The following is a 22,531-nucleotide window of genomic DNA, read 5'->3' on the forward strand; positions in this document are numbered from 1 at the left end:
TTTGATGGTTAAACAATCACTGGGGAAAAAAAAAAAAAAAAAAAGGAGTCCCTCGTTTCTCTTATTTCACTTGGATCAGCTCAACACAATACAACTCGAGACAGCCATTTATAATCCTGGTAAAATCTGTCATTGTTAAACCATTCCAATTTATTTCTTTGAATGCCTAAAATATACATATTTCACAAATGATTACAATAATGGATATTGCAGAGTTATGGCCTGATTATTTGTACCCATCTTGGTTTTTTATTTTTACTTTTGGCCAATTAGAGCTCACTCGATGCGTCCTCCCTCCTGCTATGGCATTACACACACTCGTGGCAAAATTAAACTCCAGGAATTTACAATGAAAAGATCCGTTGTTGTGGCTTGGTGACACACCAAGCGACAAGATAGATGTTAGCATTTATTACACTTTGGTGAAGTTCCCACAGTGGCTGAATGTTCGTATGTTATCTCAGATGAGATTCCCCTTCAAGTTAAATTTATGCTCCACTGAACTCCTACTGAATCTAAATGAAATATACATTAGGAACAAACCTCGCTGTCATCAGAGTCCATGCTCGTGAACCAAACGCAGAGCATCTAAGCATGAATTACTGTTTAAGATATATACCCTATATATAATTTCCCCAATTGCTAAGATGACCTACACAAATACTAACTGCAAGTTTCAGGTTGCAGTGAAATTAACAAATGCAAATCTTACCATTCAAGTCATTTAGCGTTCATGACCATGAATGTGCTGTAGGGATTTGGAAAAATAATTTTTGTGTGTTTTGTTTTTTTAAGTAAACTGTACAAAAACAAAAAGAAAACTGCTGCAAAACCAAAAGAAAAAGTAATTTAAATGAAAAATGTTGTACATATATTTACAAAATAAAGAACATTCATTCCTTTGAGGATAACACCGCTAAAAACAAAAGACAACGAGGAGTGCTTCTGTCGATGAGGTTCAAGCTCTGCACTAACTGGATGTCTAAGCCAAGGTTAAGTTCAAGTTAATGCGGACGATGTCGACGACAGAACCGAGGAGGGGTTTTTGTCTTTGAGGGACTGTGAGGCTACCCAGTGACCAAGTGTACTCCTAAACTGGTGATACTGCTGAGACGGGACTGAAGTGTCTGTAGAACAAGGACAGTTTCCTGGAATGTACTAGAACAGACAGTCTACTACATCCGTGTGCATACATACACAAACACGTACTGCAACTTCAGTCGCTTCAAAAATAAAATGCCAATCAGGAAAGGGTGGGCAGGGACAGTCAAAGATCTGAGGAAGAAGAACAAGGAAAAAAAAGGATGCAGAGAGGAGACATTTAAGTCCAAACTTAAAAAAAAAGAAAAAGAACCAATATGGACCACTTATTTCCCAGGTGTCTGTTGGCTGCGCCGGCCTGTTCTTCTCAGTTTCCTATAATACAACATGAGCCATGTCCCCACAAATTTTACTGGATTCTCATTGATACTGTGACTCTTGACCACACAATGGGGTTTTGGGGTACTACATGTCAGAGGTGGGTGGTGATTGGCAAATGACAAAGAGTTCTGCTTTTAAAAATGACGACTTTCACGTGGACTTCTGCCTATAGTGAAGTGTCAAGTCCCCTCCGCTCTTCCAGATAAAATGTTTAACTGTTCGCAGGTCCATGTTGGGATCTAGCACCTGGACGAATCAAAAACAAAAGAAGGTTACTAACATGAAAGAGAAGTTGTGTTCAGTGCATGCACAGAGCGCCAGTGCCAGATAGAGCATGTTGATGTGCCCACCTGGTCTTGACACATTAGCTCAATCTTCTCTTCAGCTAGCATGGCCATGTCCTCCTCCTTCTCCTGCTCCCCGGGTTTATCGTTGGCCGAGGAGCTGGTGGTCTGTGACTCGTTGTCCAAGTTGATGATCTTCTCATAAACATGTTCCATGACCTTTCTCACCTGGAGCATGTCACTGGCCGACAGTCGATCCCTGTGCGACAAAGAAGGTATAAAAACCGGCTCTGAACATTGCAGAACTGCACGTGACACGGATCTCTGCTCGCTGAAATACGAGAAATTACAAACTTACTTTTTTAGAGTTTTTGCACCAGAGGAAGAATGAGGCTGGAGGTAGAATGGGATTTTGTTGAACTTGGGCATATTTTTCTGTCATGGAAAAAAAAAAAAAAAAAAAGACCTGTAACTCAAACGTGAGAACAAAATTTAAGTGCAAATGTCGCATCACAAAGATACAAGAAAATGGTATTGCTTCATCCAGGGAAGAACAGTGATGGATTTGTAACACTGCTGAGCTTTTTTCTGGCTTAGAACGGGCCTGTTGGCGAGCAGTGGGGTGATTACGCAGGCAGGCACAGCTGGTCCGTGTACTTTAAAAGCAATGACTCTGTGTCACCTTGTTTGACACAAATGAGTTCTGACCGTGTGATAAAAATAACATGTATTAAACTTGAGTAAATGAATCACAAAGTGGTTGAAGAACTTTTTTAACAGCAATGTTGCAGAGTTTCCTCTGCTTTCTCACTGCAAGAAACCTCCTGCAATCAGGTTTCACATTTGTATCATGTTGTGATAAAGTGCAAAGTCACAGCCCTTAATGTCCCTCAATACCTTAGTCCCTACTAAGTATAGACCAATTTTTGAAAAGCCAAGTACACATTTTTAGTGCTAGTCTTTTCTAAATGCCTTCATGTTCACTCATTCACTAACAACTGAGGGTTGGTGGATCACTATTAGAGCAGGCAAGTTATGCAAGTCTAGTCTCTTTATACAGAACAGTGTGTGTTTAGTGTTTAGTTTGAAATAACAGACAGTTGGTCAGGTCACATTTGTAAATAGTAACCCGATTGATAAATGAATAACATTTTGCTGCTTCAGGTTTTAAGGTGCTGTATATTCTGGCCACGACTGACTGATACAGAATCATCATAGGAGTCACAATTCTGCTTTTGAGTCTATAAGCAACTCAAGGAAGTACTCATTACCATCATCTGTACCAAGTATAAAACATGTTACACAAACTCAGAGGTACTGAATCTCAAATACAAACCCAGGACTATTTTTGCCTGTTTTATGCAGCTTTTAGTTCCTTCCCACACTAAAGCCATCCAACTAGAGTATACTTATTAACACTTTGTAGTGCTTAGCAACAAAAGCAGTCATGACTTTCTTCCTGCAAGCTTCCAAACCAGTGGGCTTCAACTACTCATGCCACATTTAAAAAAAAAAATCTTCTTTTAATTTTTGAATGAAATGTGCATGAAATATAGACACGAGCACTTGGGCTTTCTAATTTTAATAAATTATGTAGAGTGATGTAGACCAAAGTTAGACGAGCAGATGACAGATGATGCCCAGGACAAAAGGCAAATAAGGGAAAGGCTTTAAAAAGGAAGCCAGCTGCTCATTCAGTTCCATATTTTTATTCTTGGACTAGCTTTGCATGCTCCACAGTTCAAAAATAATGCTTATTTATCTTATACTGAGTCTCGGAGCAGCCTCTCATGTCAAACATATATGAAATGAGCTGCTTAGGTTTCCTTCACACTCACTGTCAGACAACTTTCTGATGATTGGCTACCCTTTGCAAACAAGAAATGTAAAACATTAGGTGCTGTGCGCTGCCTGATTATATTTAGGATAGCCCCTCTCTTTCAAGTTATGACCCTATGACCAGCCAATAGGGTCACAGGGATTATTATCCACTGATTTTATTATGTGAAACTTTGACCAGGTTTACTATGATCAGCCACCAGTGGAACACTGCATATGACAGGATAGATGAAAAGCACAACAGGCCCACTTTAATAAATGATCAACGGAAAGGAGGTTTTAAAAAAAATAATAATCAGCGGAGATACTCACATCTACAGTTATATCAATAACCCACTGTGGGACTGTCTCATTGAGCAGCATGGATTCGGTCTCTCCACCTGAATCTCTACATAGCAACCTGCAGCGTAAAAATAAAGCAGATCAAAAAAAACATGCTGGACTTGTGCGAACATTTCTAATGACATGATGACATCACAAGGGGAAGAGTGACTTTCTAACTTGACCATAACTTACGATCTAAAAGTCTGAAAGTTTGTTGGTGAGAGCTTACCTAAAAAGAGTTCTACCTCCCGCTTCTCCAAAGATGACTGGTGTGTGTGGTGGCACCTGGAAATATCCGTTCCCTTTCTGGACCCTGTTCTCTTGCTCTCCGTTCACTGAGGAAACAAGAACATAATCAACAAACTCGATGACATCTTGGCTTAGAACGCGCTTACTGGCACAGTTTGCAGCCAATTCATGTTTGAGGCCAAGTGGATAAAAAGACGAGGGAAACAAGACAAAGGAAAAAAACATGCCCCGATGACGCTCCCCTCGGTGCAGACATTTGGCAGTTTGTGCATTCACTGGATAATTGAATCAGTCAATCAGTCTCCTCACCATGGTTCACCTCATTCTCTTCCTCGTCCATGGGGTTGATTCGGGTTCTGGGCCAGAACTCCAGCAGAGCCTGAAGCAATAGTCCGCCCAGGTTCACTGCAAAGGGGAGAAATCAGCGTTGTGTAATGCTAACTTAGACCTCTGGCTCTGCATTACATAACCTTCATTAGTATAGAAAATGTCATCTCTTACACTTTGGATCCGATCCATCGGAACTTGAAAACCCTGCGTCCTTTGCAGACACCCAGGCAGCAAAGCAGTCACTCTCATCCAAAGTGATAGTGAGCATCTGTCGAGCACATAACCATGACAGGAATAAACCAGGTGAAGTTAGAACTCAGCTAGAAAACACTGAATGTCAAATCATGTGACGAGCTCCTGTATTACCAGGTTTGAAACTCACCCCAGTTTTCAGATCAACAGAGAACCAATTTGGCACATAGACCATCTTGAAGCGCTTTTTAATCTCTTCGTCAAATTCCACCTTCCCCAAGTCTTCGCCCTTACATGCCTGCAGGTCAAATGTAAGCACAAAAGGTCATTTCAAACTACAGATATCGACAGGTGTGCGTTCCTACAAGTTCACTTTAATTCACACAGATTCATCAGCTCATTCAGGTGGATGAGCAAAAATTAACCACAGTGGTGTTCTCCGCCCCAACACCCACGCCTGGGAAACTTTCAGAAGAACTAAAGGTTCATTCGGGGTCTATCAGTTCTTCTTCCTGGACGACAGCCCCAGGAAGATTAAAAAAATAAGGCAAAATCATTTCAACATTTCCAAAAACAAACCCCACAAACCAAAAACAACAGCTCTTCTTTATTTTACACAACTATAAAACCATTCATTCTTGCTGGGCATCACCACCCAATTCTGCTGTAACTCCATGTTGTTATATCTTAGAACAGTGAACAAAAACACTGTCTGCATTAGCAGCTTTTTTTTTTTTTTTTTTAAATTTTGGCTTTAAAATTCTGACATATTCGACTAATCAGTGACATTTAGTGATGCAAGCCACGCCCTGAAATCTCCTTCACTTATCCTCCCACCTATCAGCAATGAAGACCAATAAAGACCAGGATAAGAGCACATCTCATATCCTAATATCGTAATATCTTAATCATTAATGTCAGAGTGTGTGGTTTACCTTTAGGACGTCCCAGAAAGCCACATTGTTGTTAGTGTCTTTGGTGAGTATGTGTCTTTTGTCATTCAGAATGTGGCACTGAATAATACTGGCACCTCCTGCAACATCAACAGCAATGTTAGTTAACAGAGGGAAAAGAGATTTGGAGGGTTGTATACTTTCACATAAAAAAGAAACAAAAAACAAAAGTACCCTTGATGACTTGTTCTGGCTGAGTACACAGTGGTGTCAGAGGGGTGGTGCAGTCGTTGTCATACTCTCCTGATGATCTGAAGTTGTGCATTCCCTTTAGAGACTAAACACACACCAAAAAACAAAAACTCAGTTTTAATAATTGCTTCCGCACTCCTTGTTCATCTCTTTTGTAATACAGAATTACAAAGCTGCTTTTAAATTTTACATGAACTGCAGATGAATTATGGCTGAACACAGTTAGGTGTGGCCACATGAACAAGCCTCCATCTATACTTCACTACACTGACAGTGGATCACTGATCTCAGAGGTGTCACGCATGCCTACCCATTTATTAACGGATGACTTGGTGGTGGAGACCCAGATTGCTGGAGGTGGGTCCGCAGATCTGTCCAGTTCCATCTGTGCAAGAAAAGGCAAAAAGGCCAAATGACTCTGGGACCCGTCCTTTTATATTTTTAATATTATGGTTAAATATATCCTAGAAATTAACTGTTACACAGGTTGTTATGCAGTTATTACAAAAATCTAGCCCTTATTTGCTGGATCCTTACTTTGAGCACTGGGGCCTTCTCCTCACAGATAAGTACGCGGATGTCTGGGTTACGCAGGTCCGTACAGTAGATCTTTTTGTCTCTGCCTCCAGAATATACGTGCGTAAAGGCCTCATTGACCTGCAGGGCCCACACCCCTTCGTCGTGCACACGGTAGGTGGCGATGCACCTCTGCTGGCCGAGGGACCAAAGGCGAATGGTCCCATCTGAACTGCCTGATAGGCACTGTGGGGAGGACCAGTGACTTTTAGATTCTGAAACTTTGCTCTTTGGCAGCCGCGGCATTTTAGATCATTTAACTCACCTGAGTGCCGTCTCGATTCAGCAGCAACGATTTGACGTTGTCCGTGTGACCTTTTAGCTTCATGAGCTTAGCGCACGTTCGAGGATCCCACACTCTCAGAACCTGAAGAAAGACACAAGAAGGGTAATGACAACAATCGTACTGGGCTAAAACAAAGCAAGGTACGCACTCAATTACACCATTCATGCATTTTCTTTATATTAAATTTTTGAAGCAGTCTTTATAGTTTATAATATCCACAGATTTGTGACAGCCTAATGGAAATGCTTTAAGCATATCTGAACAGAAACCAAAGGTCAGTGAAGAACTTGTATTATCACTTGCTTACAAATTCTTAAGAGAAGTTAGAGAGAGAAGTTTTCTTCTAATAGCCATTTTCCTGAAGCCATGTAACCTACATAGAGCTGAAGACTACAACTTAGAATATGAAAGAACTTTTTACTGTTTTGCGTTTTAAGAAATTAGTAAAAATAAGTTAACAAGGCAATTACTAGATTATAGTGTAGTAATTCATTCTCTACTGTTCAGGTTCAAGGTTTTGAAAAAACTGAACTCAGTGAATGGAAGAAGGCTAAAAAGGCTTTGTTAAGGCCTGAGGTTTATTTTGAAATCTGTCAACTAGACAAAACTGTGAAGCTACAATTTAACATCACAAATGATACCTGGATTACAGAGCAACGCTTAAACTATGCTTTGAAGTTTAAAAGGCAATAACAATTGTTCTTTATATCTTGACGCTGGTCTAAGCAACTTAGAGATCATGCCATGAAAACCTGAAATTTAACAAATTATACATCACCCCTAAGACAATTATGAGCATTTTAGGGACCCAAACAGGACTAAGAGATGTGTAATAATCCACAGAGACCCTAAAAACCAATTATAATCACTGAATGAGTTACCATTCAGTGATTATAATTGGTACCCGTGGCGCTCCTGAGAGCTGAGTTATTGAAGCTTAGAGTCCTTTTAAAAGTGATTGTAGTTAGAGAGACAGATTGTTGCTCAGTGAAGCTGTTTATGTCTCAGTATTTTCAAAAATGTAACACAACTGAAAGTTCGCATTTATTCCTTAGTGTAAACACTGGGCACTGTGTAAATCTGTCCATCTGTGTGTCACAAACCTTTTCTGTGGATCCTGATACAATAACCGTGCCCATCTGGTTCATAGCCAGACTGTAGATTGAGTCCTTGTTCCCACTCAGTGATGAAGCTGTTGGAGACAAAATATACTAAGTCCAAAGGTACAGACTGACTTTGACATAAACATATCAGTCATGCTAAATACAAATTACACTCAGTACAAATCACATCTAATCTAAGCTTCTGTCCAGAGGACAGAAATGGATACTAGTGTCAGACTGCAAAATCTTTACTTACTGGTGACAGTGTTGTTGGAAGCAGTGAGTGCTGTTAGTGTGTTCACATCCCAAAGAAAGATCTGCCTGTCCAGACCTGCTGATGCTACCAGCTCTTTGTCCTTAGCGTAAGCCAACGCTTTCACGTAGTCCTTATGTGTTCGTAACGTTGACATACAAAACCCTTTGTGTGCGTTCCATACTTTGACTGTTGTATCCGATGAGGCAGATATCACTGAAAGCAAATTTTTTTAATCAGAAACGGGGGGTTCAAAATAAAATGTTGGGTGAACTGAACAGCTTAAAAAAAACCTCACAAGTTTTTCCATTGCAACAGAGGACTATGTCATTAACCCAGTCTGTGTGATGCTCCATCGATGCAATGTACGGGTCCTGCTATGATAACAAGAGAGGACAAGGACAGTTAAGACGGTCTTAGGCATGGGATTTGAGAAATGCATACTAAAGCAGCTGCCTTATGTAAAATGAGTTGACTATTTTAGCATAATGGAGCAGGGCAAGAAGCTGTACTTTGTGCTGGTAGACGCTCCATATCCGGATGATGGAGTCCCTCCCTGCAGTGAAGAGCCGGTTCAGAGCAGGGTCGAGCTGGAGTGCATTCACCCCGTTTCGATTGTACTTCTCCACCTCATCTCTAATGACATATGATACCTGGAACACAGAGAGGAGAATGGGCGCTGGGCTCAGACTCCTAATCTCGACCTGTTTTGCTTTGGCCCACACAACACACCCACCCAACACACCCACCCTTTAAGCTCTAACGTGCTAACACTTGTATAACGTGAACTTGCACTCCAAGGACCTGCAGAGTTAACGAGACAAACACAGAGCTTAACTAAATGTCACACACACTGGCATATAGTGCAAACCGGTTTCACTTTAACAACAAGGAAAGTGCATAATTTTAATGTTTATTTTTACGGCAGCTGAGCATACTGGCAACGGTTCACGACAGACCTGCCTGGACGCGTACGTTTCACTAGCAATTAGACGGAGCCCGGATACAGTAGCTAGCTTAGCTTCCGTCAACGCCGTAACAGCTTCAAACGGCAACCAAGGAGGGGTGTTATTATTTTGTACTGACAGGCGATATCTGTAGTCATCTTATAAAGTATTTTACACTTGCTCGTATGAAAAAAATGTTTGCAAAAGCATGTAATCATTTGGAAGCGACCGTTAGCACATGACGCTAACACCTCACGTATGCTAAGCTAGATAGGTTAGCCGGCTTGAGTCATGACACCTAACTGCAACGCTATCTTGTGCTGGTGTCTTTTACTCCCTATCGGGTGTTTGTGAAGAACCTCTTTAAGCTGGAGGCCCCGATGTTGCCGTTGTCACAAATTTACCAATAATGTAACGCCTCTAATTTACCTGTACTTTCCTCCGCCCAGCAGCATTTTGCCTGTGATGCGTGGCCATCTTGCATGTTGACAGTCAATTCATGTGATGCTACATCCGGAAAAAAAGAAAACATATGTACCTGGGCTTTCTGGGTAATGTGGTTCTACACGTTCCTAAAATTTTAACGTTAAAGGATTTTATTTTATTTATTTTTTTTGTCTTTCCCCACCACTCAATCCTGGGGATTTGTTCACTGGCGCAGTGGTGCTGTTTTGTAATACAACACCTTTGGGTATCAATCAATGTAATAATGTAATAATCAATGTAACGTAATTTATGTATTTTAAAACTAGTTTTTTGTTTTGTTTTTGGTTTTTTGAAGACATGGAATCTAAATACGTCTGTCTGTAAAGCACTTTGGGTCAACTTCTATTGTTCAAATGCGCTACTATAATTAAAACATATGTGACAGTCAACACAAAAAAGGTACTGAGACATTTTTCATAGTGCGTGTTTGATATAGCTATAATTGTTCATGAAATAATTCAGTGGGGTATATAGGGGAAAGAAAGAAGGTACCAGTTTCAATACCGTCAATATTTATATTGATCCGAGCGCCTGTATGGCACAGTGATTGGCACATCCGCGCAGTTCACCATGATGCACGCTGGACAATCGTTATGGCTGTATTATTATATAATATGCAAATATAAACATCTGTTTATATGGTCGCAGAGGAGGATTAACACAAGACCGTCCAACCGTCCAATGTTCACATTTCAAATTTCTGGGAAAACATTTGTCTAGTTTATATCTCAACCTTGAAGTGTATTTCTGCTGTGCCATAGCTATTTTGAAAAACATATCTGGGTAAACTATTTAGCAGGCCTTTTATCTTTTATTAGAATAATTTAGAAATAAGCTTAAAATATGTTCCGCCTCCCTCTATACCTTAATACACAAAATGTGATGTATGAATCCTGATGAGACAGCATTTCGGTCTATCAATCTGCGCATGTTCTGAAAATAAGAATTCTTGCTGCTCCATACAAATAGAAAGTCTATTACCGGACACTAGAGGGGGTAATACACTATCATGAGCTGCACAGGAAGTCCAAACCTCCCGGCTCTATTGGAAAGACAGAATAAAAGTCTGAGGACCGGTGGTGTGAAATCACGTCTTTTTAAGGGTTCACTCGTGCGAATCAGGTTTTGATTCCAAACCAAATCAGCTCACTGTAGGGTGCATGCAGTGAACTCGGGCTCTGGCTGTTCTTCACGGGTGTGCATGCCTCTGGTTGGTACGTTAAACCAAACAAAAGTGTTTAAAACCCGGCACGTGAAATGTGGGCTACTGTCGATTGAATACGAAAGCAGCCTCTGGTAGGAGCGTTTCCCACACACACCTTTTACAGAAATAAACTTTGAGCTTCTTCATAGTCCTCGGACTAAGGCATACTTGGTGATGTGGCAAAAGCGCAGCACACACTATGCCTGAGAGCGCCATGGGACGCCTATAGCGCGGTAATCCTCTGTGGCCCAACAGCAATCCCCCCCCTCCCTCATGCTCTCTTGCTCAAGGGCAAATCGAGACAGCGCAGCATCCTCCACGCTCAGCAGCCGGAGACTTTTCCTTCATGGGATGAAAACCGACGGGCCTCACGAATGGAAGGCAAGAGGACGAAGTTTTACTTACACCGCACCTGTGACAGCTTTCAAAATGTCCAAAATAGGGTGACTGCAGACCTCTGGCGCTTACCAAGAAGTCAGTTTTGACCGCTTTTCTCTGGATTCTGGTGACACTTTTCTTCCCCCTGGGCTGGAGTTTGGATCCACGATGAGGCGAAGTGAGCCTTGAAAAGAAAACATGGATTTTGCACGGAAGGTTTGGTTGTTTCTTCTTCTAAAACCCGAAGAACTTCATTCTGGAAACGATGCTGTAAAACTCACAGTTTCACATGTAAGTATATTCTGCACGGAATCCTCATGTGGCCGCAAAAACATGTAGCAGAAAATGATTGGCACGACTTCTTGGCTGTTTGTTTTCTCCTTTTGTTTTTAATTTTTTTATTGTATTCGCCTAAAGACAGTATGTTAACGGAGAACCTCTCATTACTTCATCAAATAAGTGTTCAGTTTCAAAAAGCTTTAGGATTAAGCTTCCTTTGGAAATTCACTTTAACGAGGTCAATGTTTCATTTGCCTTCTTATCTCCTGAAATATGAAGTGAAAAGACATTTAATGTAATGATATCCGAGGCTGTGATTATTACACATGTCATCCATGACATCACAAACCACATTTTGAAAGAAAATCTCAACAATCTTCATGTTTAATGTGACTCATGTAACTTTTGATAAGTTGTAATATTCATTTTTTTTAAAGTAATATTTGAACACTGGCAACTGGGATTCATACTCAGTTCATTATCAGCCACTGGTTTTATTAGTGGATCATTTTACCACTGTCTATATTTTTATATGCGTGTACTTTCTGTATGCTTGGCGTTTAAGTTATCTTCTGCAATTACATTGAAAGGTTTCTGCCAAAGAAGTAGGTCATCAGTTCAGGCTTTGCACCTCAGATCACAGTATGAAGCTCTGAGGGGGAGAAGGACACATAACATGGCGATGAAGAACATACAGAAGGCCCAGTTAGACTAGACGCCCAGAAAAGTATGAAAAAAAGTTGGACTCATTCCTAAACTTTTTAATAATGTTTTTAGTGTAATTTTTAATATTTCGATTGCAACATACAGCATTGTTTAATAACGCAGTAAGAAAGCAGTCTTTAGTTAAACAAATCATTTGAGTATCTGTAGTTGATAGAATTAAATAGACCATTGTATAAACACACACACACACATATAAGGAAGCATAAAGAGCTCTGTCATCGTTATAGAGCTGAAAACTACAGGTTAGAATATGAAAAGAAAAACTATCTGTAGGTTTTGAGTTAATATAAGAAAATAAGTTAGAAATGAGTTAACAACCAGATAGTGAGAGCTATCGCCTGATAAGAACTTTGTTTCCTGTTAAAACAATCTTAAAATAAAAGATGATGGAATAGATAGCAGCAGTACAAAGTCCTGCCGTAGTCTCATAAAAGATGGGGGGAAAAACAATAGTCTTCTGTGACTCCATAAGGAACTCTGCCATGTCTAATAGTCATGTTACTCCATTCATATAGGTTATAGAGCTGAAGACTACAAGTTAGAATCTGAAAGAAGCTAATACACTGTGACGTTGACTATAGTGTAGTAATTCATTCTCTACTGTTCAGGTTCAAGGTTTTCAGTTCAGTTCAGTTCATTTTTATTTCAAACATATACATTCACCAACATTTCATAAAATCATTCCATGCAGTTGTTTGAAAAGGAGTAGGCAGAAGTATATACTTATTTAGCCCTACCCCCTGAGGTTTACATCCTCATCATCTAAATTTGAACAACAAAAACGTTTACAATGCCTTCAACTTAGAACATAATAACATCAAAAAAATAATATGTATATATACATATATATATATATATATATATATATATATATATATATATATATATATATATATATATATATATATATATATATATATATATATATATATTTTCTCCTGTTCAGCTAAAACTATATTTAGATTTGCTAATTTGTAGAAGAAAATAAACATCAGTTTGACTGCTGTCTTGGGTTAATTGCAATTTCTTCATTCTTATACTTTTAAAAAACTGAACTCAGAAAATGGAAGAAGGCTAAAAAAGGCTTGATTAAGGCATATATAGAAGGTTTATATGGAAATCTGTCAACTAGACAAAACTGTGAGCTACAATCTAAGATCACAAAAAATACCTGGATTACAGAGCAACAAAATGTATCTAAATACATTTGTCGCATAATAATAGTTCTTCGTTGGTCTAAGCAACTTAGAGATTGTGCCATAAAAATCTGAAACTGAACAATCGAATATAGTTACAATTACCAAGTAAGCTGTGAGAAGATTCACAGCTTACTTGTTTTGAACTATAGAATAAGACAGTATTTTCCATTTATTTTAGGTAAGCCACACATTCCATCACCCTACATTTTATACGTTTAGATATTTTATATTTTCTAAAATGTTTCACTTTTAATGAGAGAAAAATTAGTTAATTATGAGCACTTTAGGGACCCAAACAGGAGGAATAATCCACAGAGGCCCTGAGAGGCATAAAAAACAAGAGTTACCATTCGGTGATTATAACTGGTAAACCGTGACACTCCTGAGAGCCACAAAAGACTTTACATAAACATCTGGTAACAGACACAGACTTTGTTACAGTGTTACTGAAGCTTAGAGTTCTTTTTGCAGTTATTGTAGTTGCAGGGACAGAATATTGTTTAGTGAAGCCATTTATATACTTAACACAGCTGAAAGTTTGGATTTATGCCTCAGTGTAAGTTCAGCATTAGAATCAGACTCTCGTAAAGTCAACAGGTGCTTTAAAAACATGTTTTGTTACCTTTGAATTATCAGGTTGGTTTGTATGCATGCACTGAACCTCAAAACTGCCCAAACTGTTCTGTCACTGTCCTATCATAATGTTCCATATTAATTTACATCGAAACACATCAGACTTCATGCAGTTATTGAACTGTGTGTCTTTACTTTAACCATTTTTTTCAATCATAGCTGTACAAAGCTAAATTCTGGCGTTAGCTGATGTGAGAATCCATGTCACAATACATGTGTTCGTGCATGTGCGTGCATTTGCATGTGAAAACTGCCACTGTGTCACTCTGCTCTGCTTTCAATCTAATTATCTTAATTATTTGCACTGCTGATGACCACAGCACATCTGGCTGTTATGGGAATTAAATTTTATTCAAACTAAAATGAGTGAAATACTTTACAACCACTTCCTCCTATGAGTAAGCTGGCATGCAAAGCGAAACTGTGCATGCTGGCAGTTGTCCTCTCTGTGCATTTAATAATATTCACATTAAATTTGTATCATTCATTCATTTGATTTATAGACTGAATGTTGGGGGCTGTGTTTCGCTGAAAGATTCGTCACATCCTGTCCTGTCACCTCATGACAGAAATATCATTGCTTTGAACCTTTTATCTGCTTTATGACATCATAAATGGGCCTTAGCCTCTTTATTTTGACAGTAAATGGGAGAGCACTGGATTCTGTGTATGAGACAAGCTGATCTGAGATCAACCTGGGCCAAATAAGCAGATCAAGTGAAAGCAGATAACTAGCGTCTGGCTGGACGTGTGAAGGGATCAATGCATTTCAGGACAGGAGGAGATGCAAAACTCGCAGAGCTTAGTCAATAGGAAAAGGATACAATGGTATTTCTCTTTCAAAAGGAGGGCATCGAAATGTAATCCTCCTGTTGGAAAGCTTTTTGAGTTATTAAAATAGCAGACTCTGTCATGGATAAAATGTAGCAGTGAGTTTTCAATAGTGTGTTTAGTATTTATCTTTATTTACGAGTAGACTTTGGTTTTTATCTCTGATCAGATGACCTGAAAACTGTCTTAATGCTTATCCCATGGGAACGACATTTGCCATTAAGAACAAAGCAGATGTGCTGCTTTCGGGCTTGTAAACATCCACAAGTAGGATTTCGAGCTGTTTAAGCTATATTTACTTCTCTGGTAAAAATAATGGTGTAGTACCGATGACCTGCAACCTGTCTTAATGCTTATGCCAATCAGAACAAAGCGGATGTACTCTTGTAGACTGTGGGTTTGAGGCGAGTAGGATTTCAAGCTGTTCCACCTATATCTGTAATTCTCTAGTCAATATAACCTGTTATCCTCTGATTTCTCAAAGGGAAAGTCTAAAACTAACAACAGTTGTCATACAAATCTTTTTTTAGTCTAATAAAAAAGTTTTTAGAGTGGAGGAAGTACTTACAGTGTAAATAATATTACACTGTAGTTATATAATATATGGCAGAGCCCAAGTAAGCTATAGCATGGATCAAATGAGCATTTCTCAAATCCAAATTGTTTATAATGTGGAAGAAGAAGCTCATAGTGAACAGACATTTTCATCCCAGTGTCTACTTTATTTAGCATCCCAGCATCTTCCACCTCATTGTTCAGCTTCTGTGGTCCATACATTTCACAGTTTCTGGCTTTCAAACTTGTTTCCAAGCAACCGTGGCAAATAGAAAACAACCCTGTGTGATAGATGAGTTTGCTTGCTTTGCTTGTTTAAGAAGCACCACCACCGTGGCCTCAATGTCCGAATGCAGATTAAGTTGGTTTTTAAATGATCTCACTGTAGACTGAAAGAGAAAAGATATTCATATTTTTTTGGTAGTCATTAGCTATTGATGCATGAGAATGTGGTGAAAATACCAGATATATCTTTAGAGTTGGTTGAGACCGGGAGTCTAAACAAGGAGTCAATACTGGAGCGTTTGATGTCAAATTTCGTGACAGCAAGAAGATAGCTCTTGTTTTCAGTTTTAGTGGCAACAGAATGGCAACTTACACTTAGGATTTTATTATTGGAGGCTGTTCCTCTTGTACCCTATATAATTTCTGCCCTGAGCTTTAAATATTTTGAAAACTTAGAAGCATACAGTTTAAATTAAGCCTCAGGAGCTCATTTTGCCATTTTGTGGTGCTGTAGTGACAACAAAGTGTGCTAAATATGTGTAAATGTACTGATAGGTTGATGTCAAAGCTTTGCATTTTCTCTTCTTGCTGTCACCTGTTGCAGTCAGCAAATGATCGCCATCCTAATCCTGATTCCTAATCCCTCTGATTTAGAACTATGTCTGCCTTAGTCTGACTGAGAAACAGAAAGCTGGTGGTTTGTGGTAACAGTCGACAATTTAGATCGTGTCTCTTAACCTCCTTTAGCACAGTCTTATCAAAAGAATAAGAGCTAATCCCATGTTTGACTGAAGTCTTCATCCTGTTATGCAATGTTTGAAATGAACTGTGTGAGGGCTTCAGTGGCATATCTGTCTTCTTCATAAATGCTACAAACCTCATATCAAGATGGGTGCCCAAAATATTTTATTGTGATTTTGTGGGGTTTTTTCTTCTTCTTTGGACCCAAAAGCAGGGCTGCTAGCCTCCTACCAGGAGTAACTGCGCATGTACTGTAGTTCGACCATAGCAGAAGTACAATACTGGTAATTGAATGATCTAATGGAGAATGGGGTGTAGTGGTTGTTCAAGCATCATTGGTTAAGTTTTGCAGTCAAATTGCAGTGGAAGACGAACAGGATGCCACACAAAAACAAATGATAAATTGTCTATGAAAGCTGGACACAGGCATCATGATATGATTTGTTTTGAAGCCTCAAATTGAGTACTTTAGTCTTCTCGAAGATGTTTTTAAGTAACACCTTGCTGGGTTAACCATGTGTTAGCAGGTTGCTTAGCAGCTGTATTGGTCAAGGAACAGCCTCCATGACTGAAAGCCAAGTCAGAAGTGTTAAAAACCTCCCATGGTAATGTTTTTGGTCCCTTTCCCTTTCATGACAACCTTACAGTGATAGAACTTTTTAATGACTTGCCTTTTTAAACTTCATTTAGCTTAACTTAGTAGTCCGTCAGTTTTGACAGAGAAGTGAATCCACATGCAGGTTTTGCTAATAGCTCTTTGCTAGGATTCACATCTGCTAACTAGAATAATCAGTAGTTGTAGTTTTATCCAACAAAATATGCAGCCTGTTGTGTGGTTAATTGTACTAACAGTCCATCCAGAGGCCTGTGCTAAAGTTGTGGTGAGTGAAATTCTAGTATTTTATTATCTAGTTATATAGTTCTAATTGAAAGACATCTGCCTGATCTGTGCAATGGGCCCACACGCTTTATGGATTCACCTCGCTAACCAGGTTTAGCTAACAACTTACAGCTACACACTTTTGTTCAGATATGCTCACTTCTAGCTCCAGCTAACATGACACACAGATAAATGCTAATCTTGAGCCTTCAAAATGGGAAAAAAGGGCTTAAAAAATTCATATGTAACTTCATGTTGCCTGTGTCCATCTTTTACATATAGCATATGTTATAAGTGCATTGCACAGACAATTGTTAATTAGTTCAAAAATAGAGGACATAGTTTTTGGACTGGCTGTTAAACTTAATCATACAGCAAATGTGCCTCAGACTGGATTCAGATTTTTAATGCTACCACAGAGAGTCAAAGATGTTCAAATTCAGTCAGTAACAGATTTCTGGGCATTATGGGATGAAGCACACCAAGCTGTAGAAGAGATCTGACACTTTAGCCACTCAGTGCTTTAATATCTATCTGCTAAGTCTAATTATTTAGTAAAAATGCTGCTTTCTTCTGCCGAAATTGTACGACAATGCTCTTAGCCTTTTTTGGAGTTAAAAACAGGCATTTGTTTTGTTTTGTTTTTTTAAGTTATAGTTGTATACGTCCTTCTAGATACAAATAAAATAGAAATGGCTTTGGGTTTTGTAATTTAAAAAAATATATCTTTAATCATTTCTATATTCAATTCAATTCAGTTTTATTTATACAGCGCCAAATCACAATAACAGTCGCCTCAAGGCACTTTATATTGTAAGGTAGACCCTACAATAATACATACAGAGAAAAACCCAACAATCATATGACCCCCTATGAGCAAGCACTTTGGCGACAGTGGGAAGGAAAAACTCCCTTTTAACAGGAAGAAACCTCCGGCAGAACCAGGCTCAGGGAGGGGCGGGGCCATCTGCTGCGACTGGTTGGGGTGAGAGAAGGACGACAGGATAAAGACATGCTGTGGAAGAAAGCCAGAGATTAATAACAGCTTTGATTCAATGCAGAGAGGTCTATTAACACATAGTGAGTGGCTGAAAAGGAAAAACTCAATGCATCATGGGAGTTCCCCAGCAGCCTGTGCCTATTGCAGCATAACTAAGGGAGGATTCAGGATCACCTGGTCCAGCCCTAACTATATGCTTTAGCAAAAAGGAAAGTTTTAAGCCTAATCTTAAAAGTAGAGATAGTGTCTGTCTCACAAATCCAAACTGGAAGCTGGTTCCAGAGAAGAGGGGCCTGAAAACTGAAGGCTCTGCCTCCCATTCTACTTTTAAATACTCTAGGAACAACAAGTAGGCCTGCAGAGCGAGAGCGAAGTGCTCTAATAGGGTGATATGGTACTACAAGGTCATTAAGATAAGATGGCGCCTGATTATTCAAGACCTTGTATGTGAGGAGCAGGATTTTGAATTCAATTCTGGATTTAACAGGGAGCCAATGAAGGGAAGCCAATACAGGAGAAATCTGCTCTCTCTTTCTAGTCCCTGTCAGGACTCTTGCTGCAGCATTTTGGATTAACTGAAGGTCTTTTCAGGGAATTTTTAGGACGTCCTGATAATAATGAATTACAGTAGTCCAGCCTGGACGTCTAGAATGCATGAACTAGTTTTTCAAACAGTAGTGTGAACAGAGTGTTCTTCGGATGAAACACGTGAAGATTATACTATGAAAACAGAAGTTATCTAAAAGTTTTTAATTAAATTGCTATGCAGATAAACTACTCAAAAACACCACTGTGTGTTGGAACAGGAACAGGAAGTGATACTTCCCCACAGAGAGAGCGAACACCAAGTGACAGCGCCACCCGAAGGACAGCACAGTTCTACAAGAAAGATAGATAGATGCAGGATTTTGAATAGTATAATAATCTAATCAGTATAATATAATAATCAGGTGACAGAGAAACAGTGTTCTCTGACACCTGATTCAGTTCATTTACTGTTTACATTTACATTTACATTTAGTGTTTGAGTATGAGTTCCAATCCAGCTTTCAGACATTTTTTAATTTGTTTTACCAAACTACTGGTACAGATAGCTACAGGCAGAAGATCTGATTCATGCAGTATATTATGTATTTATCCTCACCTTCTTCAATCTGTTTTTCTGTGTTCAATCTATACTTCCCTCCCTGTAGCTGTAAGTAATTCTAGTACAGGAGAATCAGGATGAAAAGATGGCAGCCATGCTGTTACCAACGGGTCCTGATGGCTTGCGGCGGTTCACTCGCGAATCCTTCGCTGCCTTGGAGCAGCGGATTGCGGAGGAGCAGGCCAAGAATGCCAAGGGGGCTCAGAAGTACGCAGAGCCACCGAAACCCAGGGTCGACCTGGAGGCAGGGAAGCAACTGCCACGCATCTTCGGTGACATCCCTCAAGAACTTATTGGGGTGCCGCTGGAAGACATTGATCCGTTTTACTACAAGAACCAGAGGGTAAGACTTTGGGTTCGCTTGTCCCCTTGTGGAAGAAAGGGTTACTGTAAATCAGCACAAGTCTGTTCTGAGTGATGACCGTTGTCCTAGGATGAATAGGATACTGCTCCCAATAGGAGTTGTTTGGGGTTATTTTTTTGTAGTTTTGTGACTTTTATGACCTGTTAGCTCTCTTCACCGCCATCATCAAAACACCAAATAAGGAAATGTCTTTTGGATGAATGGTTTTCCATATCTCTACTAGAGTTCCAGAAAAAGAATCAATGCAAAGGTGCCCTTATTTGAGTGGTTTGTATGCCCAAACTAATGTATGATGATGATAGCAATTCTTTTAAAGCTTGTATTAACAAAGCTAATTGTCTTTTGCTTAAAGAAACGTGTCACAGATATAATGGTTCCAGCAATGACAGAGATTATGGGCAGAAACGTATTCATGTTTGCAATGAAATGATCAGTATTGATAAATCTGCCAAAGATAATGTACCATTTAAATTAAAATGAGACTCAAATGCCCAGCACATTAACACTTTTACAGTGGGAGTGGTGGGAGACAAAATTCAGCCTGTTTTAAGTTTTAACAGACTGAATCAATATAATTTTTACAGGTTAAAGAAATAACTGACACAAAGTGACCATTTTCTGGGGTTTCCTTCATAGAGGCAATTTCTTGGCAACCGTTAAAGAGATTGTAACCATGGCAAATCCCTGGCATTGTTAAAGTTATTTAACCACGTTTATTAATAATGGGCTTGAAAATGAAAGTGTTTGTTGTTGCTAATGCAGAATTTTGCTGCTATATTTTCTGCCATGTTCGCTGATGAATGTTCATCTGGATTTGAACACGGTATGGTAGCGAGCCTCCAAATAAACTGGCATTTTCACAGAACTTAGCAAGTGGTTATTTGGAGCAGCGAGCTGAGACATGGCCTCCGTGACTGCTTCGCTTTAGATCTCTTGCGGATGCAGAAATAGGATTAGCAAGTTTTGATTTGCTGCTGCCCGTTAATGGGCCGTTTATGGAGAGATGAAAAAAAAAGGATGTGGCAGTCATTCTCAGGGTCTCTTTGTTTTGGCATGTGGCGCACTGCTGGATGGGAGGATTATCCAAAGACGAAAAAATATTTAAATAAATGCCACATCTGTTGGGGAAAGGGTCAGCTCCCATTGGAGTTGTCTCCATTATCTCAGCCGGCCTCACTAACAGCGTGGACGGGCACTCACTGCTCGCTCACTTCTTGGAGCCATAAGTGCTCACGGTGAATATTAACACAGATGGTAGCTATATTGTTATCCCTGCTTGGTAAAGACAACAGCTGAACTGCTGCTCAGAGCTGCTGCTGCGATTCACTGTTGTTGTTGTGCACAAAGTGAAAATCATTTTAAGAAATGCTTTTTTTGGTGATTTCTGTCAATAATGTTATATTTTTCTTTTTTTCTCCCCCTCTGCAGACCTTTATAGTACTTAACAAAGGGAAGGCCATCTTCAGATTTAGCGCCACATCTGCACTTTACATATTTACTCCATTTCACCTCATCAGAGCAATTGCCATAAAGATTTTAGTTCATTCATATCCTTTTTGGGTTCTCTGCATGTGCCTCTTCCTGCTTTTATTTATCTGTTGAAGGCTCATGTGTTCCTCTTCCTCTGCTACGCTTGAAAAAGGACTTTTTAAACCACTAAAAAAAGGGTGTTCTCTTTAAACTAAAAACATGAATGTCATTTTCCTGACATGTGCTAACATGGGGATTAGACTGTGACTCAGATGTCCTGCTGTGAACAAACTAGTTTGAACCATTCCTACTGTAATTTATATATATTTTTACAATGAAAAGTCCAGATTTCACTTCCTGCTGGCAGATAAGCCAATTTGTGATATTTACTGATTTCCCCCCTGCAGGTTTCTATTGGATTTTTCCATAGTCCTATTTTTGAAACATCTTTGTGATGGTTCTCTCTGGCATCGCACACTAAATCCCCTCATATCCCTCTTTTAATCTCTGAAATGAAATAAGAGCAAGGAGATTTCACATCATGTGATGGCTGCCTATTAGTTGTCAGACAGATGATTTGTAATTTTCATGCAGGAGGGAATTTTTCCTCCAACTCTCCCCTGTTATAGATTTCACTTCTGTTATTGATTCTCTGAAACATGCAGATTACCGCAGTAGGTTCTGAAGTACAGGCTAAAAGCCCTCAATACCCAAACTATGGGTTTATTTTATAATGTAATATAAATCAATCAGATAATTTAAATTATAGTGAAAAACTTTAATGTTCATTTCAGTGACTTTCTTACCATTTTATGCTAAAGCACTTTAATCTTTGCAATCATTTGTAAAGATTCAGTAGATCCTTTAGGATTTCAGTCCATGTCTCCATATGGGAGATTATGTTTTTCTACCGAGTCAATATTACATGGAATTTGTTTACATTGTTTTTTATAATCTGCGTTTACTGTAGTCTGTAGGTACAAACACTGACCGTTCATCCTCGTGTATATACTCCACAGGATTACAATAAACCTTTGTTGTTTTATTTGAATACATCGTCTGCTTATCAGAAAAATGTATTTGATTGGGAAACTGTAAATCGCCACGTTACAGTACACATTCCTTAACTCTCTTTTCACATTGTTTAGCTTGTTCATAATGTTCACTATCCTGACCAACTGTTTCTTCATGGCCATGTCTGATCCACCAACATGGACCAAGTACCTGGAGTAAGTTAATGCAGCTTGAAGTTGTTTTCTTGATTCAAAATTGTCTGCATACGTTCTAATGTGTAGTTTGCTGGGGTTTGTTGCTTTGTCAGTGGCAACTGGTAGAATCAATTGACATATGTAAGTATATGATGCATGTGATATATTCGCCATGCTTGAAAACACCACATTTGCATGTGAAGTTGAACCGAGAGAGGAATCTTGCAATATAATGTGTTGTGCATGCTGTAAAGA

The 22,531-nt window shown here is 39.2% G+C and overlaps 2 protein-coding genes across 3 annotated transcripts in view; one reads left to right on the plus strand and one right to left on the minus strand.

Annotated features, from left to right (window-relative positions):
- Positions 1 to 127: 127 nt before the first annotated feature.
- Positions 128 to 9,511, minus strand: LOC100692220 (WD repeat-containing protein 48). Of its 2 annotated transcripts, none has more exons than XM_005475939.4 (18): positions 9,380 to 9,511; positions 8,516 to 8,656; positions 8,302 to 8,377; positions 8,007 to 8,219; positions 7,751 to 7,839; positions 6,627 to 6,728; positions 6,323 to 6,547; positions 6,096 to 6,170; positions 5,768 to 5,870; positions 5,576 to 5,673; positions 4,831 to 4,938; positions 4,620 to 4,716; positions 4,428 to 4,523; positions 4,099 to 4,204; positions 3,858 to 3,945; positions 2,065 to 2,141; positions 1,773 to 1,965; positions 128 to 1,668 (listed from the first exon to the last, which is right to left on the minus strand). In XM_005475939.4, exons 1-18 carry the CDS (start codon positions 9,425 to 9,427, stop codon positions 1,573 to 1,575), a joined length of 2,031 nt encoding a protein of 676 aa, XP_005475996.1. In that variant the 5' UTR covers positions 9,428 to 9,511; the 3' UTR covers positions 128 to 1,572. The 2 variants fall into 2 exon arrangements, with proteins under 2 accessions (XP_005475996.1, XP_003457470.1); XM_003457422.5 differs by having other exon boundaries at positions 8,302 to 8,380.
- Positions 9,512 to 10,896: 1,385 nt separating this feature from the next.
- LOC100699433 (sodium channel protein type 4 subunit alpha B) overlaps positions 10,897 to 22,531 on the plus strand; it is a 42,496-nt gene continuing 30,861 nt past the window's right edge. The window contains exons 1-4 of the mRNA XM_025900608.1: positions 10,897 to 11,309; positions 19,281 to 19,577; positions 21,027 to 21,145; positions 22,208 to 22,297. Coding sequence (XP_025756393.1) covers positions 19,320 to 19,577; positions 21,027 to 21,145; positions 22,208 to 22,297 — 467 coding nt within the window. The 5' untranslated portion in view covers positions 10,897 to 11,309; positions 19,281 to 19,319. The remainder of the gene's footprint in view (positions 11,310 to 19,280; positions 19,578 to 21,026; positions 21,146 to 22,207; positions 22,298 to 22,531) is intronic.

The sequence above is a fragment of the Oreochromis niloticus genome, linkage group LG18 (assembly GCF_001858045.2).
Source record: "Oreochromis niloticus isolate F11D_XX linkage group LG18, O_niloticus_UMD_NMBU, whole genome shotgun sequence".
NCBI lineage: Eukaryota > Metazoa > Chordata > Actinopteri > Cichliformes > Cichlidae > Oreochromis > Oreochromis niloticus.

Coding starts and splice junctions, on each gene's coding strand:
- LOC100692220 (XM_003457422.5), bottom strand. CDS start 9,427: ATGGCCACGCATCACAGGCAAAATGCTGCTGGGCGGAGGAAAGTACAG. Junction 7,840..8,006: donor TTCCAACAACACTGTCACCA/GTAAGTAAAGAT, acceptor TGTCTCCAACAG/CTTCATCACTGAGTGGGAAC. Junction 1,966..2,064: donor GGTGCAAAAACTCTAAAAAA/GTAAGTTTGTAA, acceptor TTTGTCGCACAG/GGATCGACTGTCGGCCAGTG.